Source organism: Amphibalanus amphitrite, unplaced genomic scaffold, assembly GCF_019059575.1.
Source record: "Amphibalanus amphitrite isolate SeventyFive unplaced genomic scaffold, NRLGWU_Aamphi_draft 000025F_arrow, whole genome shotgun sequence".
Classification (NCBI taxonomy): domain Eukaryota; kingdom Metazoa; phylum Arthropoda; class Thecostraca; order Balanomorpha; family Balanidae; genus Amphibalanus; species Amphibalanus amphitrite.
Genome location: NW_024881521.1, coordinates 117,734 through 135,241, shown reverse-complemented (window position 1 = coordinate 135,241; position 17,508 = coordinate 117,734). Strand labels below are relative to the sequence as shown.

Here is a 17,508-nt window from a genome sequence, read left to right as displayed (position 1 = left end):
GGGAGTATACCGTACCCTGTGTGTCGTGAAATACCCCCAGACACCGCAAACCAGCCATTACTAACACTAACTGGACATAGTTAGGTGCAATCCAGCGTGCTTTTGGTACTTCGTGCTTCCGGTGCTTCTTGCGTAGAGTACTACTTTGGGCATTCGTCAATTTTGCTTTTGCGCTTTTTGTACAACTTGCATAACTCGGGTGGTATTTTCTCAAGCTTATCTTTTTGTAAATGTAGTGACTCTGGAACAATGTAGTAGCTTGGAGGCCGCGGGTCCCGTAGTTTTCGGCGGCTGGCTCCACACTCTGCCTGCAGCTGTTTTGTATTTGGCGGCTGCTTTGTATATATGGACCTAGGAAGCTACCCCAGGGATACGCGGGTATCCGGCTGACTTTGGTTGGTTTACTGGGCTCGTAGTTCCGTCCCGATGGCCGACTTGACCGGGTCTAAGGAAGGGGAGTGCTTGGGTCGGGCCCGGGCGTTAACACAAAAGTGGGCTGCACTGCTCTGGTTCGCTCGGTGGCTGGGGACTCTGACTGGCTGGCTTACCGGGACTCGGCCGCCGCCGCTCTAACCCGCTAACAGCCGCCCCGCCCCGCCCCCACCCCGGCCCCGCCCGTCCGTGCGCCGCCCGCCACTACCACCCAGTTCTCTCTGGAGGAGGTGCGCGGCGGTGGAGACGCGTCACGCGCCAACAGCCGCACGTCGACGGCGACACCGACCAGCCCCGAGCCGGACACCACCGTCACCCTGCCGCTGCGGCGGAAAGCCAGTGGCGCGGACTCGGCACCGGCCTCCGCCGCCCCGTCTGCTGCTGACGACAGGGGTGAGTGAGGGGCGGGTCAGCGAGGGTCAGCGCAGCGACGATGGGGTGTGTTGTATGTGAGGAGGGTGGGGATCTTGTGGAGGCGGACGAGTCCTTAAATGATGCTAATACGCACGGTTCGACAAGATGTCATAGCTGATCGTGGCAACTCGCAGTCATAACTAGATCAGACTGAATGCAGTCAGATGTTGCAATCGGATGTTCGCCTCTTCCCGAGTTTTTGCCACTGTCTCAGTGGGTTAGCAGTCTGAGCTCGCTTCCTTCCATCCACTCCACTACAATCACACCTGTGCCCATCCCCCGGCAGGCGACGACAAAGAGAACGACAACCGGACGGCAGCAGCAGCGGCGGCAGCGGCAGCGGCAGCAGCCTCGCAGGCCACCATCCAGCGGCGGCGCAAACCCAAGCGCCGCTCCACCGGTGTGGTCCAGTACGACGCTGAGGTACGGTCGACTCGGCTTCCCAGGGTGTTCCCAATGACGTAGCTGCTGCCGGTAGTGCTGTCGCTGTTGATGCTGCTGTAGCTGCTGCTGCTAGTGCTGCTGATTATGTTGCTGCTGTTGGTTTTGCTCTAGCTGCTGTCTGGCTGTATCAGACTGCCGATTAGTGTCGCTGCTTCCGCTGTAGCTGCTGTAGCTGCTCTTCGTTGCTGATTAGTGTTGTTTCTGGTTGTTACTGTTTGACTAGTATGATTGCCTTCATGTTTTCTGATCCACTGAGAGAGCGTAGCTCCAGAGTCTAAGACTTGGAGATTCTTATGTTTATGGCGACACGCGTGAGACAGGGTAGTGAGCTGAACAGATAGATAAATGGACAGTTCAGAGCGTATGCCGCATACAGTTCGTACGTTTGTGTGTGAGCGTGTTGATCGACTCCCGCTCTAACCGTGTTCTCCCATATTTCGCCCTCAGGAGAACGAGAAGAAGGGCAAGGAGGCGGACGCAGCTGACTCAGCGACGGTGAGTACTCGGCTGACCTGGCCTGACATGCCCTAATCCCTTCCCTGACTCGATCCAGACCTGGATCAAGATCTGCCCCAACTATTTTCACGTGGATGTCGTGGTTAGTCGGGGACATATTTTCGGTTCATAAATCTGTATCCGTCTCTATATAAAACCTTTCAGCCAGCTGCAGCTGTCTCCTTCCAGTCCAGGATGAGTAACCACTGACTCCAGGCTGTGCCTCTATCCGGCCAATACTAACAACAGCGGCAGCAGCGGCCGTGGCTGTATTGGTATTGCTCCCACGCGGACAGTTGGTATTGCTCGGTACAAAGGCTCGGTGCAGGCACGGTCGGACGGTCGGGGGCATCTTTCTGTCGGAGCTACCTCCGCAAGAGTCCTACTAGTGTCGGTGTTAGCGTCATCTGATAGTGTTCGTGTTCTCTGGCGTTGTCACTAGGCTAAGACGCCATCCATAGCCTGGTGAGGCCGGTCAGGCCATGGTTCGTCCGTGGCGGAAGACGGCGGCGAGCTCGATCTCCGTGAGTACCTGATGGCAGCTGGTGACTGTTCACGATTCGAAACACGGTCCTGTGACTTCTCCGTTTGCGACAGACTTTTGGATGTGCGAGGGGTAGGACACAGGAGGATAGGCTGGAAACGATAACGTGCTACATTTTGGATAGTCAGCGAATCTACTGGGGTTTTAGTCTCCCAGAGATGATGACGGAAATTATGACTTTTCGGTCAATCAGTCGCCGTTCTGCCGGTCATGAATGCCGCTCCACGGGCGCTATGCCAGGCGATTGATTGCTGGAGTCCTCCCCCCGGCCCCCTCAGGTGCTACATCGCTGATTTATGTGTGTTGAATACGCTGTATCCAGTGGTAGCGCGACTCCTCACCGTAGTTCGTGTGGACACCGGGTCCGGTGTTTGGCCGGGACGCTGTCTCTAACGCCTGACTGTGTGTGTTAGCGCCGGGCCGCTGGCAGGTCGAGGCCATGGCGTCCCGTCGCGCTGCGGTCGGCGCGCGGCCGTCGTCCGCGTCTATCCGTCTGTCGCACCGGACGGTGGCGGCTGCCCCGCGCCCGAAGTATTCCCGGCCGGCCCTCGCCACAAATAACTCTCCTCTGAAGGCCGTCCGTCGGCGGTCGGCGCTGCTGGCGCCCCTGGCGGCCGCGACGGGAACCCGTACGTCGACGCCGTCGGTGGCAGTCTGCGCTCTTCAGTAGTGTCCGTAGCGCGCCTTCGTTAGGTGTCGGTCGTCGGGTCGGCGGGTCATCTGTGGTACTTGTAGCAGTTACCATGCCGGTGGACGGTGGGATGCGCCGGCTGACGGGCGGGTACAGCTCGGCTGCGGGCCTCTCGCAGAGCGGCGCGTCCTGCATCAGCCCGCGACTCGCCTACAGCGGTTCATCCGGCTTCAGCTCGGGGTCCGGGTACCAGCCGGGCTCGGCGCTGGCCAACTACTCCTCCGCCATCACTGGCGTGTTTGGCACGTCCGGCAGCTCCTTCAGCCCGTCCGGCAGCTCATACGGCGCAGGCAGCAGCTCGTACAGTCCAGCGAGCAGCTCTTACAGCTCTACCAGCGGCTCCTACAACCCATCCAGCTCATTCACTACTGGCAGCTCATTCAGCCCAGCCAGTAGCTCCTACAACTCATCCAGCAGCTTCAGCCCAGCCAGCAGCTCCTATGGCGCCGCCAGCTCCGCGCTCTCGCTGGCCTCCGGCGGAAGTTTCCCCTCATCGAGCAGCTACTCTGCTTCCAACGGCGGTCTGTCTCTGTCGGGCGGCTCTTACTCAGCGGGCACAAGCTACACGCCGCCGACCGGCCGACCAAGTGGCTCGTCTTCTGCGTCTTCATCGGGTGGCAGCGCTGCGGCATCGTCACTGTCATCGGGCCACCTGTCTCGGCCGCGCTCCAAACTCAGCTACTCGGGCTCCCTGGGCCGGTCGACGGCCCGGCCGCGGTCCCGCAGCGTCCACAGCAGCAGCCCGACGACGGCCGGTCTGAACCTGAGCCCGGCGCTGCCGCCTCGCTCCCCGGGTACCGCGGCTGCGGCCTCGGCAGCGGCGGCGGCGGCAGCGGCGGTGGCCACGGCGGTACGGGCCGGCCGCTCGCCCAGCCTGAGCAGCAGCCAGAGCAGCCTGTCGGGCCGCTCCTACAGCTCCGGATACGGCAGTACCAGCGTGAGTCTTAGCGCCGGAGGGGAAGGGGAGTGTGGGGCAGCGTCAGTTCTTCTGTGTAAGTCGTAGGAGGGGTCACGTTTCCTGGTCCGCAGTCCAGTATCATTCCAGAAGTTGCCTGGCCCTCCGTCTTGCCCTGCGTTACCGGCAGCTGTTTGTTGTTCTCTCTCCCCGTGTTGCACAATCGGTACTGTTCGAGACGCTGCCCACTCGTAGTGCGCCGTGGGTCGCTCATTGCACACGGAACTTCTGCAGGGGTTCCGTGTGCAGCCGCACCGACGGCGTGCAGTTAGCACGTGCTCCCGTCAGCACCCGACAGGTGCACCGCCGCAGCCGCGCGGCCCGACCAGCTGATTGTTACACCATCTCCCTGGAGCAGGCTCGGCCGCCGGCGCCGACGGACCGGGCCCGGTACTTGCAACTGACACGTCCTTCCGACGGCTGGGCTAATAATGAGCCCGGAGCGTTAATTAACCGCACGGTGTTTGGTTTGGCGGACCAACGCGCCCCTGGGTACAGCTGGGACAACTGGGTGTCAGTGGGTGACGTGTGACAATGCGGTAGTCGACAGGTAGATGTGCGCACTGCTCCGCCTATAATTATCTAGGGTGAGGTCCCAAGGCGCCGCGCTGAGTCGTCAAGTAGATAAGCGCAAGTGTCAATGTCTCTTCGGATCCATCAGGAATTCCGTGTCACTCCAGCTGCGATCTGGCGAGCTCCCATTATACCGACCAAACTGTAGAGTGCACGGGCTGTGTCGGTGCACCCCCTCCCGGTAAGATAGCTGGTCCCAGCTGTATCGATACGGTCCCCCGTCCGCGATCTGGCCGGTACCTGCTCTGCCGGTATGGTCCCCTGTCGGGCGCCCGGTGCCTGACCGGATACTGACGTCATTACACCGGCCGGTGATGGCCGCCGCTCCTCCGCCGCCGCGCCGCCTTATATAGTCGACAGGGAGCGTCCGAGCTGGCCCGGCGCTGGCCGACGGCCCGTGGTCGACCACTGCCGGCTGACGACACAGTTCGTCTGTCTGCCGGGGTATCACGGGGAGGCTCGTCTCCATGTGGGACGCTCGTCTCACGGCGGTCTCCATGTCGTCCAACGGGGCGACACGAATCGTCTGTGTGGTGTCTCAATGTCTCATGATACTCAATATTAGCTAGAATGTCACAGGTCGTCTGTGTGATCATTGGAACGTCACGGACCGTCTCTATTGGGACCTCGCATCTCACAGTCACACTGTTCCCTTGGGGCGGCCACAACCACACGTTTCTTTCGGGGTTGTTCCCGCGCGTCATACCTGTAAGCTGCGCTTCTATCCGGTTACCACTTTCCACGAGCGATTCTTGCATAAGCACCGACCGATTTCCTTGTCACTGACCACTTCCATTTATGGTGAGGCTAGTGTCAGCGTGTGCCCATTATGCTGAGTTCGGTGTCCGGGCCGAACCGTATCCCCCGTGTCAGTGTTTCCCGTCAGTCGGCCGCGGTCCTTCATCAGCGGCGATGGCTCGTCGCTCTGGCCCGGCTCGACCTGTCACGTTCCCCGCTATGCGTGGAACGCTCGCCACTCGCTGATGTCAAGGTCGATGCGTCGCTCTCAGCCCTCTGACCGTGCTCGTGGTCGCCAAATTGGACGTCTAGCTGACCGTTTCTCCAGTCAGCACATTCTCGTAATGATGGTGAAACGTCGCCAGCACGAGTCGCTGAGAGGGCTGGGACCTATTTTGGGCGTGACACTCACCGGGTCACGCGGAAAGTGCCCCTCCTCTGGCTCCGCTTTGATACTAATTTTGGCAGCGACCACTGCGCCTCGTGCCTCTGATCTGAACGCCACAGCAGATGAAATGGCTCATTGAAGTCATGGTTCCTGTTAGTTGCCGGGCTGATAGTGATGTTTTTGACACTAGCTGGAAGTTGGCCTGTGCGTCACCAGTAGGCTGCCCCTCCCCCTGTTGAACGCACCCTGTCCCGTTCGAGCCGGTTGACGCCGGTAGTCAGCTGACGGGACGGAGGACGTCTCTGCCAGTTCCCGTCACGGCCGGTGAGCTGTGGTGGGGCCGGTGGCCGGGACAGGTTCAGCGGCCGGCGGAGACGGTCTTTTGGCGAGGAGGGACTGTCTGTCGTCGGGCTGCCGTCGTATGTTGAGGCTAGTGGACTAATGACTGCGAGGGACGGGGGCATGGATGGGTGGTAGCGTGGTGTTTGAGAGCCGTGAGACCGGCAGCGCCAACATTTTTCAACCGGCTTTTGTGCTGAAAATTGGTAAGCTCCTCGCTGTTTCTTAAATCTGCACTGAATTTTGTATTCTCTTACATTATTTTAATAATTATTGTAAGCCGTGGGCTATTTTGACGTCCCCGGTTGATGTGTTTACTAACGAGAATGACCGACCCAGTCAGCTAGCGTGGTTCCGTCTTCTGTCGGCACGGAGGCTGGGCTAGTGGGGACTGAATCACAGAGCGGCAGCAATGGCGCCGTCCGAATGACTCGATTTGGGAAGTGGTTTGACTCTCCGTGACGGGTCGGTGGTGCCTGTCTCTGGTACGTGAAGGGATATGGCGGTCGTCTGTCTCCGTCCCGGGGATGGAGCCCTGTCAGCGGTCCGCGGCCCTCACTCCGTCGGCTGCCCTCACTGTGTCGGATGGAGCTCTGTCAGCGGTCCGTGGCCCTCACTCCGTCGGCTGCCCTCACTGTGTCGGATGGAGCCCTGTCAGCGGTCCGCGGCCCTCACTCCGTCGGCTGTCGGACTCACCTCACCTTGACCCAGTCGCTGGCCGGCTGTGTGCTGGCACCGCCGACCGTCCGCGCACGGCGGCCGTACGCAGCCGACGGACACAGCGAGACGGTGTGGGTCTATGAAATAATGACGTCTGACGATGCGAGGGAGAGGGCGGGATCCAACTGACTCGTTGTAGTATTTTTCATCGTCGGGGTGCCGAAAATGGAGTTCCGTTGATATGCATATTTAATATTTATGAGTCGATGTAGCTCGGCTCGGTCCCTCGGTCCCTATTTGTGCGGATGTGGCCAATTGTATAGACGTAGATCGTCCTTGGTAATGGTATCCGTATGTTCGTATATTTTCCATCATTATTTGTAGCGTGGACTACTCCTCGACTCCATTCGGCCCAATCGTTATGGCGTGGGCCGTGGCTGTGCTCGAGCTGTCGCAGCCGGGCTTTTCCGTATGTTTGTCGATCGTCTTTATGGCGCGGGCCTGGCGCCACTCTGTCTGTGCCGTCTGCCTGGGATGGGCGGAGCTGCGGTCTGGCCCTTCGTCTGGCTGTCGGCTGTTGGCACACAGGAGACCCAGGGTGGTCGTTGGACCGCCCAGGGTCACGTCTATCGTCTGGTCTACGGGGATTTGTCATGAGGTGGACTGGTTCACCGTACTACCGAGCGGACCCGGCGTGTTGGCTGGGTCGCAGAGCTGTCGCGGTCTTCGCCGACGCTGTCCAATGACAGCAATTGACGAGAGCAGGGTGCCGGCGTAGTTCATACTGATGTCGTACCACTGACTAATGTCCGATGTCCTTATGATTCGGCGGGGATTATAACGAGCCGCACTGTTCAACAGAGTATGCACTACGTAACTGTAATGAGAGTATGTGGGGGGGGGGGGGGGGAGGCTGGGCCAGTTTCCTTTCCCATCTTTGTATTAATGTGGACCCCAGACCTGTCCAATGCGACCTCCGCCTGTATGTATCTTCAAACGCCGACCATCCCCTCTGACCGCTGCTGTCTGTGTCCTCAGACGCTGAACAACCCGCCGAACGCAGCCGCCAGCAGTGAGGCCAGCAGCCGCACCGCCAGCCGAGCCAACAGCGTTGAGAATGGAGAGGTCGACTACAAAAAGGTCAGTAACCGCCGGCTGAACCGTGGATCATCGTGTCGCTGCCACTGCCCACACCTTTCGCCAAACGTCGTCACAGGCTAGCACGACTCTGCTGTCTCCACCGCGTCCTTTAGGTCACCGTGCTCATCATTACCTTTTCGTTATGTCCCTCAGCCTAACCGAATGTGCCGCGAGCCTACATCACAATGATCAGTCACTAGTCAGTGTTTCTCAAATCCACCGTCACAAACAGCCCCTCAGCTCAAGACACACCTGCGTCCCCGTCCTCTCAGCGTCCGTTATCCTGTCCTTTTCGGGTCGCCGGGTCGCCGTCCGGCCGCTGGCAGTCCCTGGATGATGCCGATGGCCGGGTATTAATAGCCACTGCGCGGCGGCGGCTGATGACGTGCGAGATGACGCCGGTGACGGACGGAGCGCCGGCCGCGCCCTGCTCGCCGCCTCACAGATACAGACTGTGACGGGCGGGGTCGTCCGCCGGCGCCCCTGTCACATTGCCGTCTATCAGTCAAACCGCTGTGACGGCCACCGTGATGAGATATTGGCAGACGCCCGGTCAGCGCTGTTCGATTCCAGGACAAAAAGTCAAAAGACAAAATGTCAAAAGACAAAAAGTCAAATGCAAAAAGTCAAAATGGATAAAAGTCAAATGGAAAAAAGTCAAATGGATAAAAGTCAAAACGGATAAAAGTCAAAAGACAAAAAGTCAAATGGCAAAAAGTCAAAACGTCTAAAAGTCAAAAATGCAAAAAGTCAAATGGCAAAAAGTCAAAATGGCGAAAAGTCAAAAACGCAAAAAGTCAAAAGCAAAAAGTCAAATGGCGAAAAGTCAAAATGGCAAAAAGTCAAAAACGCAAAAAGTCAAAAGCAAAAAGTCAAATGGCAAAAAGTCAAAATGGCGAAAAGTCAAAAACGAAAAAAGTCAAGCAAAAAAGTCAAATGCAAAAAGTCAAAATGGCGAAAAGTCAAAAGCAAAAAGTCAAATGGCAAAAAGTAAAAAAACGCGAAAAGTCAAAAAGTCAAATGGCAAAAAGTCAAAGCGTCCAAAAGTCAAAAATGCAAAAAGTCAAAAAGACAAAAAGTGAAAAACGGCAAAAAAGTCAAAATGATAAAAATCAAATGGAAAAAGTCAAATAATCGGTCCAGCCGTTGTGCGGTTATTGAGGATAATAGTTTTCGGGTGTGTGCAAAGTACCCCAAGTTTAGCACGTGCCACGTGCCAAGATCGACACTCAAACAACATGGTGTCCATGCCATACAACTTTTACATCCAAGTGGTATTCAGCAAAGAAGACCGCTTGTCGATGCGGCATGCGGTTCTTGAGTTATAAGGGTTTGAAGAGCGTGATGGGGTCGTGTCGGGTCGGGTCGTGTCGGGCCGGGTCGTGTCGGGCCGGGTCGCGCATACTCAGATTTTTGCCTTAAACACGAAAGAACTCGCTCGCTCGCTGCGCTCGCTCGCTCGTAATTAACCCTATGGCGTTGCATGGAAAGAAATGAGTTCAAACTGCCTCGAGCCCTTCCAACATTGAGAAAGTTCCTGCGTCAGTGCTCCCACATGTAATAATAACCTGTGAATCATTTTCATTTTATTACTTAATGGATTCGTTCATTAAAATATGTTCATTTCTTTTAACCAAATTTCTATAAACCCAGCTCGTTGTATGCTGGACCAGTCAGCGATGACCGTACAGACACCAGAGAGCGTGAGTGGACGGAGGGGACCGCGTCCAGTCTATCGGGCACGTTTAAACTTTCAGATAAAACTTTGCCATAGCACTGGAATTGCACGATGGGGCAGTGGTGACCCGGGAACGTTTGAAAAGTTGATGGGGTAGGTTGAAAGTTGAGGGGACAAAAATTGCAACTCAAAATTTTGAAATTATCTCGTCTTTTGTATTTTTTACTTTAAGTCCATTGACGTCATTTAAGCGTTAATCACATGGTATTTTTTATTTTGAGGTTTTGGTTTTTCACCAGGGCCTCCTCTCAGGGGCGACACTTTCCGAAAATTATTGGTAGGGCTCTAATGTAAATTTTTGCCAATTCAAAGCGATTCTTTCCACGCAACGCCATAGGCATAATGTTAAATTTCCAAAATTATTGGTAGGGCTCGGGCCCTACCATGCCTATACAAAACGACACCCATGCCTCCTCTAACATGTTAAAGGTAGTGTGCCAGCTTTCCTGGACCGTATGGAGTTAATGGCCCAGATAAGGAGAACCGGATTTTTAGAACTTATCCATACCTTCAAAACTCATGGAAACGTCTTAAATTCTTCAAATTTTGAGTACCCCAGTGCGAAATTCGCCCCGACGGGTTGTCGGTCGTACCCCAACCACATTTCACACCACTATGAACAATAAACGTACACACTGAAATCGCTATTACCGATATGCTCATCCAATCAAGTTTCGATAAACCCGTTCATCATCATCTCCTGCGGTTTCGAACACGCCTGTTAGGTGGTGCGGTAGACCGCGCCCAAAGCCAGGGCCCCGGTAACGTGAGGTAGCCGAGTTGGGGCAGCGTGCGCTGACCCAAGCCGGGGCCGCGCGTCCTCCCGGTGTCATGTGATAGCCCGGGGCTGTCCGCGGGGATGCGGTAGACCGCGCCCAAAGCTGCGGCCCCGGCTTGGGTCAGCGTACGCTGCCCCGACTCGGCTACCTCACGTTACCGGGGCCCTGGCTTTGGGCGCGGCTTCTGCTCATACTTTGTGGTGCGGTGGTGGTGCGTCGGGCCGCGCGCTCTGACTTCGGCCAAGAAAAATGCGTCAGCTGATCATTGTCATTTCTGCCACTTGCGTGTGGTGAAATGGGGTCATAACTTAAGAGACGGCTTTTTCATATCAATTATTTTACATAAAATCATATTTCAAACCATAAATAATGTTCGACAGCCAAACAAAAGAAACAATTCCAATACAGGCTTACAATTTAAGGCTCGACATTGTGCTGTCTACGATTAGACAGCTGATAACTCATTCCCGTACGTCGTGTCGTAACTCTATAATGACCTTTGCTTATTGTCACATGTGCGCCGCATTCGCGATTGTTGCCGACGCCTGTTTGCAGGTGAACCCACTACAGTTGTTATACATATCGAAAAACCGATAAACTTTTAGGCGAAAAAGGCACTATTCCAGGCCCATTTTTGATTTTTTTTTGCGATATTAGGTAAAAACAGAAGCTTCTTATCCTAGGAAAAATAAAATGGGAAATCTTTCAAAGGTGGCACACTACCTTTAACTGCGGGAGCTGCAGCCCCCGCAGTCATCCTCCAAACTGGTCACTGAGGGGTACCTTAGTCATTTTTTAGTCTTAGACGTTTTTGGTAGGGGTTACCTTAGTCATTGCCCGTGATCGGGCCCCCCAGTCAAAACTGCTTAGAGGAGGCACTGCTTTTCACCCTCTCCCATGGGGGAGGGGCTGCCGCCGCCCGGTGCTCCGCGCACCACGGACGCCACGCGAGCGCTGCTGGCGCGGCGGCGCGCACTGCTCGGCCCGCGCGCCGAGTATACGGTGGTGAACTGAAGCGATTTAGAACTCCTGCTTCCACGTAACCAAGAAAACTATATTCCGCTCTCCTCCGAGCCTCTCAGCCAACTGCCCAGCAATCACACTCCCAACCAGACCATAGCTCTCACGCACACGTCATCGCGCATCATCATTAGCCAATCACATTGTCATACGTCATCCCCAGTGCAACTGATCAGGGGGCGTAACCCGGCCGCCCCGACGTCCGGCGGCGGCGGCGGATGACTCACACTGGGTCACCGGGTCACGTCCCGCAGCTCAGTCTCGCCGCGCGCCTGACTCATACGCTACTCACATTCCTTATTGTGTCCATCATGCTACATCACCCCCTGGTTCTAAAGAACCACATCACACATCATGTCATTCACTCAACTCATCAAGTACATCCCCCGTCACAACAATACCATATCTGTCTGGTTCCCGTCGCTCACGTACGCTGCGTCGCAATGTAACGGTCGCGGGTGATTCTCCCTCGGACAATTCGCCGTCTATTGGCTCGCTCCATTCCGTAGACACCTCAGACTGGGTCGGTGGATCGACCCTCGCGGTCTGATCGACGGTCGGCGGCCGCGTGTGTGTCTCCGTTACATCAGTCGGAGGTGTTGCCATATACATGCCATCACATTCATTGTCACTGTCCTCGCACCGCTCCGCCGTCGGGGCGTGCACAGTCACCGGTCTCGGGGCATCAGTCATGGTCAAACGGTGGCGGAGATTGCGCACATGACGCGGCACATTGTCGACTTCGACTGTTTGAGCCGACACGACGCCTGTCACAGTTCCCTCGTCCGATTTCACAAAACATCGGTCGCCCCGCCGCCGGACCCACACTTTGTCCCCCACCTGGTACACACCTGGTGTTTTCAGCGGCAGGGCGTCGCACTGTTGTCCATTTGTTCGTCCGCGGGGCGTCACGTCAACGTCGCGGCCAGGGTGTCGGAACACCTCGTTGATCGGAGCTGTTGCCGGGTCGCTGCCATCTTTAGGTGTCACGTTGTAGCGGTGGACTGCCTCAGCGACGGAGCAGGCCTGCCGGGCCACCATCACTTTGATGGTCCGGTGATGGCGTTCTACAACGCCGTTACCGCCGGGCTCATAGGCGGCGCGGAATCGCATCGCCACGTCCCAGCGGGCCGCGAGCGCCATCATAGCCCGGCCGCGGAACTCCGTCGCATTGTCCGTGAGTATTTCGGCCGGGGCTCCACGCTCTAGAAACACGTCCTCGAGATGCTGGACGATCTCCAGAGCCCCCGACCGGCGCAGCCGGCGCCAGATGGCGTATCGCGACGGCCCGCAGTCCACCAACGTCAGGTACGGGTGGCCGTGCAGGTGGGTGACGTCCATGGCCAGGCGATCCCACGTACGTTCCGTCTCAAGTGACCCACCAAGCCAGCGTTCCGGAGCCGGGTCAATCGACGCGCACGTCTGACACCGCCTGACCACGTCCCGCACGGCCGTCTTCGTGACGCGCCTCACCCCCAGCTCCCGTCGGGCGTACCACAACGTCCTCCTCACGCCCTGGTGGCCAATGTTCTCGTGTATGGCGCGGATGTCGCCCGGCGAGGCACTCGATGTGATGGCTGCGACAGCAGCCGGTGGTGACTTGTCGGGCGAGTCGGCGGCCGGCCGATCGGCGGCCTGTAGCCAGGCGTTGGGCACCCGCGTCATCTCATCGGCGCGGTTGGCAGCTGAGCCGACCAGTTCGATGGTGACCTCAAGTTCGTACTCGGCGACCAGCTGACGGAAAACAGCCACGCGCCGTCGGATAAGCATTTCGGACTGCCCCTTGGTGCGCAGCCTTGCCTTGCCCGACAGCGCATCGCTCAGCCAGCGGTGCACAGTCACCGAGTCCGTCCGGAGCGTCAGGCGACGGAAGCCCCATGCCAGGGCCATATTGACGCCGTTGAGAGCGGCGTCCAACTCCGAGATGTTGATGTGAACGTCCCGCTCAGCTTCGGCCCGTAGCCAGGACGCATCCTCGATGATGGCGTCTGTGACAGGGTCGGCTAGGACGACGCCGCGAGCGATGGAGCTGGCGTCAGTCCACACGGTGACATTTGACCCTGTCACACACCACTGGCCGCATGCCGGGTCACAGGCTATCACCCTTCGCGACACTTCATCCACTTGGCGTTGCAGTTCCTCATTGACGATCGGAGTGTCCCAGTCCGGGCTGAGACGGTTGGCTGTCCGCTTCATCCACGCAGCGGCCGGCCGTAGCCAGCCCGCGACCGGCACGTGAGATGTCAGTTGGCCGGCCCACGCGAAGACAGTTCGTCGCGTCAGCACAGGTGGAGGCTGCGTGGGTGACCCTCCGTCCCTGGTCCACTGGAGCGCCGGCCCGTCACTTTCGGCGACACGGAGGCCCAGCATGCGTGCGCCGCTCGCAACTCGCTCCGGCGGCTTACACTCGAGTCCGAAACGGGCAAAATGCTGGGCCACCTCGTCAGCTGAAACGGCTGCTTCGTTGACCAGCAGATCATCGGCGTAGGGCCGCACCGCCTCAGCCAGCCTCGGGTTCTGCGCGAGCACCTCCCTGACCACCGACTTCATGATCAGAGGCGCTATGGAAAGCCCAAAGCCGACCCTCGTGAGGCAGTATCGTCGCCCCCGCACGATGACCGTCTGGTACGGCCACAGGGCCGGGTCCACACGGAGCTGAAGAAAAGCTTTCTTCAGGTCGAGGACCGCGACCCGGCGGCCGTGGCGTCGCCATCGTCGAAGCTCCTCCACGCAGACGTCCGCGTCAGCCGTGTGAGGCGTCAGGTGTTGATTAAGCTCTCGATAATCAAGCACCGGCCGCACCTTGTTCTTTGCCGCCTGAGTTACCGCCATTAACGGGAGCAGTCCCTGTGCCGGACCGCACACCGTCTCGTCATATTCACGTAGCCAGCCCTCACTTATCCACAATGACAGCTCGGCATCGAATTTCTCTCGCGCACCCCTCGGTATGCCGTACTGAGCCGTGGAGTTGCGAAGCGGTGGCGGGTCCACACCGCCCGCCCACTTCCAGCGAACCGTCCACACCCCGGCATCGAACACTGCCGTGAAGTCGGTCTCGTTGATCCTCAACTCTGGCCCCATGTCGACCGCTCGGCACGCCTCCCGCTCCGGTGGCGCCTCACGCTGCACGCCCGCAGCCGTGCCGACCGCTCGGCACGCCTCCCGCTCCGGCGGGGCCTCACGCTGCACGCCCGCAGCCGTGCCGACCGCTCGGCACACCTCCCGCTCCGGCGGAGCCTCACGCTGCACGCCCACAGCCGTGCCGACCGCTCGGCACACCTCCCGCTCCGGCGGGGCCTCACGCTGCACGCCTGCAGCCGTGCCGACCGCTCGGCACACCTCCCGCTCCGGCGGGGCCTCACGCTGCTCCGTAGCAGCCGGGTCTTCGCTCCCGAAGCGAACAGACCCCCCACTCACACTTACGCCACGCAGAGCGTCGATGCCTGTCATACCTAGCAACACGTCCACGCCTAACAACCGGGCCGGTACGACGACCGCCCGCACATTCACTGTCGTTCCGCGCACACCCAGGCTCACCGCAGCCTGCCCACAACACCGAACTGGGCTGTCGTTGACAGCCACCAAACTGGTGTCACTCTGCTCCCATTGGGACACCACGCCCTTCCACACCACTGTCTCACTACATCCCGTGTCGACCAGTGCTCGGCACCTGTGCCCATTCACGGTGATGGCGATGATGGGCGTTCCCGGGCTGTTGCGGCGGCTGGCGACGGCGGAGCCCGTGGCGCTGATGTAGCGCCGTCGCCACGTCCGTTTGGGCAGAGCCGGGCGATGTGGCCCATCTGGCCACAGGTCCAGCACCGCAACGGTGGCCGGCGAGCAGTTCCTCTGGTCGCCCGCTGTTGCTGTACCGATGGTGGCGGCAGTTGGACGGCAGCCACCGGTGCAGCCGCTCTCTCCCTGGCAGTTATCGCCAACGTCGACCGGGCGATGGCGACCGCTCGCTCCAGGGTGAGCGTGCCATCTCCAACGCTGTTTCGTACCGTCAGCCGCACTTCCGCTGGCAGGCCTTGTAGGAAATGAGCCGTCATGACCGTGCTGGACACATAGCCGATTAGAGACATCAGACGTTTGATGGAGCCCAGGTAAGCATCAACAGACTCACCCGGCTCCAGACGTCGACGATATAGCTCTGACATTGCGGCGTCCGGTCCCATGGCAAAGGCGCTGTGCAGCTTGTCACGGACGATCTCAGCGTCTCGTTGCTCGGTCTCGGAGAGGCTGGCCCAAACTTCGTACGCCTGGTCCCGCAGGCGCGTCGGCAAAACAGCGGCCAGGGAAACGCGTCTCAGGGCGCACAGCTGTTTCGCCTGCTCCAGCCATTTGACGACGTCACCGGTACCGTCGAACTCTGGTATTGCCCGCAGATCGAAAGCAGGTGCAGGAAGTTCGGGTTCCGCCGCATTGGTATCGACCACCGCGGCACCACTCTCCTCTTCCACGTCAGACATTGTCACAAGCACTGATTGTTCTGAGAATGGCCGAAATAGCTTGAAGCGATTTAGAACTCCTGCTTCCACGTAACCAAGAAAACTATATTCCGCTCTCCTCCGAGCCTCTCAGCCAACTGCCCAGCAATCACACTCCCAACCAGACCATAGCTCTCACGCACACGTCATCGCGCATCATCATTAGCCAATCACATTGTCATACGTCATCCCCAGTGCAACTGATCAGGGGGCGTAACCCGGCCGCCCCGACGTCCGGCGGCGGCGGCGGATGACTCACACTGGGTCACCGGGTCACGTCCCGCAGCTCAGTCTCGCCGCGCGCCTGACTCATACGCTACTCACATTCCTTATTGTGTCCATCATGCTACATGAACCGGCAGTGTCGAGCGGCCATCAGACGTGACCACGCGGCATACTATGCTGACCAGCTGCATGAGGCAGGACCGGCGAGGATGTGGACAGTGCTGCGGCCGGTGATCGGGGCGGGGAAGAGTGCCACTGCTGCTGCGCCAGCGTGCACGCCGGAAGCGCTCAACGCGTATTATGTGAGCGTGGGCCCCACCACCGCAGCCAGCGTCCCTGCCCCGCTGCTGCGGACCCCGGTACCTGTCAGAATCCCTCGCATACTCACATGTTCCTTACAACTTCAGTGGGTAGGGTACGTTGCGCTGTATAATATTTTTCAAAAGATGAAAAGATCGATGCTTCGACTTTTGACTTTTTATTTCAGACTTTGACTTCGAAATACTATTTTATACTTTTTCATTTTTTTGACTTTTTGTCTTTTGACTTTTACCCATTTTGACTTTTTGCTTTTGACTTTTTGTCTTTTGACTTTATTCCGTTTTGACTTTTTTGTCTTTTGACTTTTACTCGTTTTGACTTTTTGTCTTTTGACTTTTTTCCGTTTTGACTTTTTGTCTTTTGACTTTTACACGTTTTGACTTTTTGCTTTTGACTTTTTGTCTTTTGACTTTTTTCCGTTTTGACTTTTATTCTTTTGACTTTTTCATTTTTGACTTTTTGCATTTTTGACTTTTTGTCATTTGACTTTTTGCGTTTTTGACTTTTGCACATTTTGACTTTTTGCTTTTGACTTTTTGTCTTTTGACTTTTATCCGTTTTGACTTTTATCTCTTTGACTTTTATCCCGTTTGACTTTTTGCATTTGACTTTTTGTCTTTTGACTATTTGTCTTTTGACTTTATTCCTTTTGACTTTTTGTCCGGTTACCGCGCTGTTCCTGGCCGCGGATGAGCGATTATTGGATGTTGAGTAATGGTACTGCACTTTGAAAATGTTATCTGAAGCTTCGACTTTGTTTGATGAAGTAACACCGTCATCTTCTCACTGCTGTATGAGCTATTTTAACACCGTGCGGACGCCTTCTCCTTTCTGTAGTTACACTGATGCCCACCTCGGTCCCGTTAGCAGACCTGCACAGACCCTGTTTATGTCGTTGCTATACTGACGCCGCCGTCATCTCCCCGGCAGTTGTACGAGGCAGCGATGGTCGAGAACGACAAGCTCCAGCAGCGGTTGGCCGAGGCTCAGGCCGACTGCCGGGACGCCAAGCTCAACCTCGACAAGGCGCTACAAGTGGTAAGTGATGCGTCTGTACCAGTCCCTATACAGATGCGCTGGACGCTGGTGGTGTCACGGGTTAGTCAGGGGAGGGAAGGAGGG

General features: G+C 57.3%; 2 protein-coding genes across 14 annotated transcripts in view; one reads left to right on the top strand and one right to left on the bottom strand.

Moving 5' to 3' along the window:
- Positions 1–17,508, top strand: part of LOC122393519 (protein phosphatase 1 regulatory subunit 12B-like) — a 33,010-nt gene that overhangs the window by 11,377 nt on the left and 4,125 nt on the right. For 7 of the 13 annotated variants that reach the window (XM_043389729.1, XM_043389744.1, XM_043389697.1 and 4 more), the window contains 5 exons: positions 648–825; positions 1,133–1,269; positions 1,738–1,785; positions 7,712–7,813; positions 17,317–17,424. In XM_043389729.1, the coding sequence (XP_043245664.1) occupies positions 648–825; positions 1,133–1,269; positions 1,738–1,785; positions 7,712–7,813; positions 17,317–17,424 (573 nt within the window). The remainder of the gene's footprint in view (positions 1–647; positions 826–1,132; positions 1,270–1,737; positions 1,786–7,711; positions 7,814–17,316; positions 17,425–17,508) is intronic. The other 6 variants (XM_043389737.1, XM_043389712.1, XM_043389651.1 and 3 more) reach the window with 1 other exon arrangement.
- LOC122393518 lies at positions 11,364–15,461 on the bottom strand. Its single transcript, XM_043389623.1, has 2 exons — positions 14,690–15,461; positions 11,364–14,569 (listed from the first exon to the last, which is right to left on the bottom strand). Exons 1-2 carry the CDS (start codon positions 14,798–14,800, stop codon positions 11,708–11,710), a joined length of 2,973 nt encoding a protein of 990 aa, XP_043245558.1. The 5' UTR covers positions 14,801–15,461; the 3' UTR covers positions 11,364–11,707.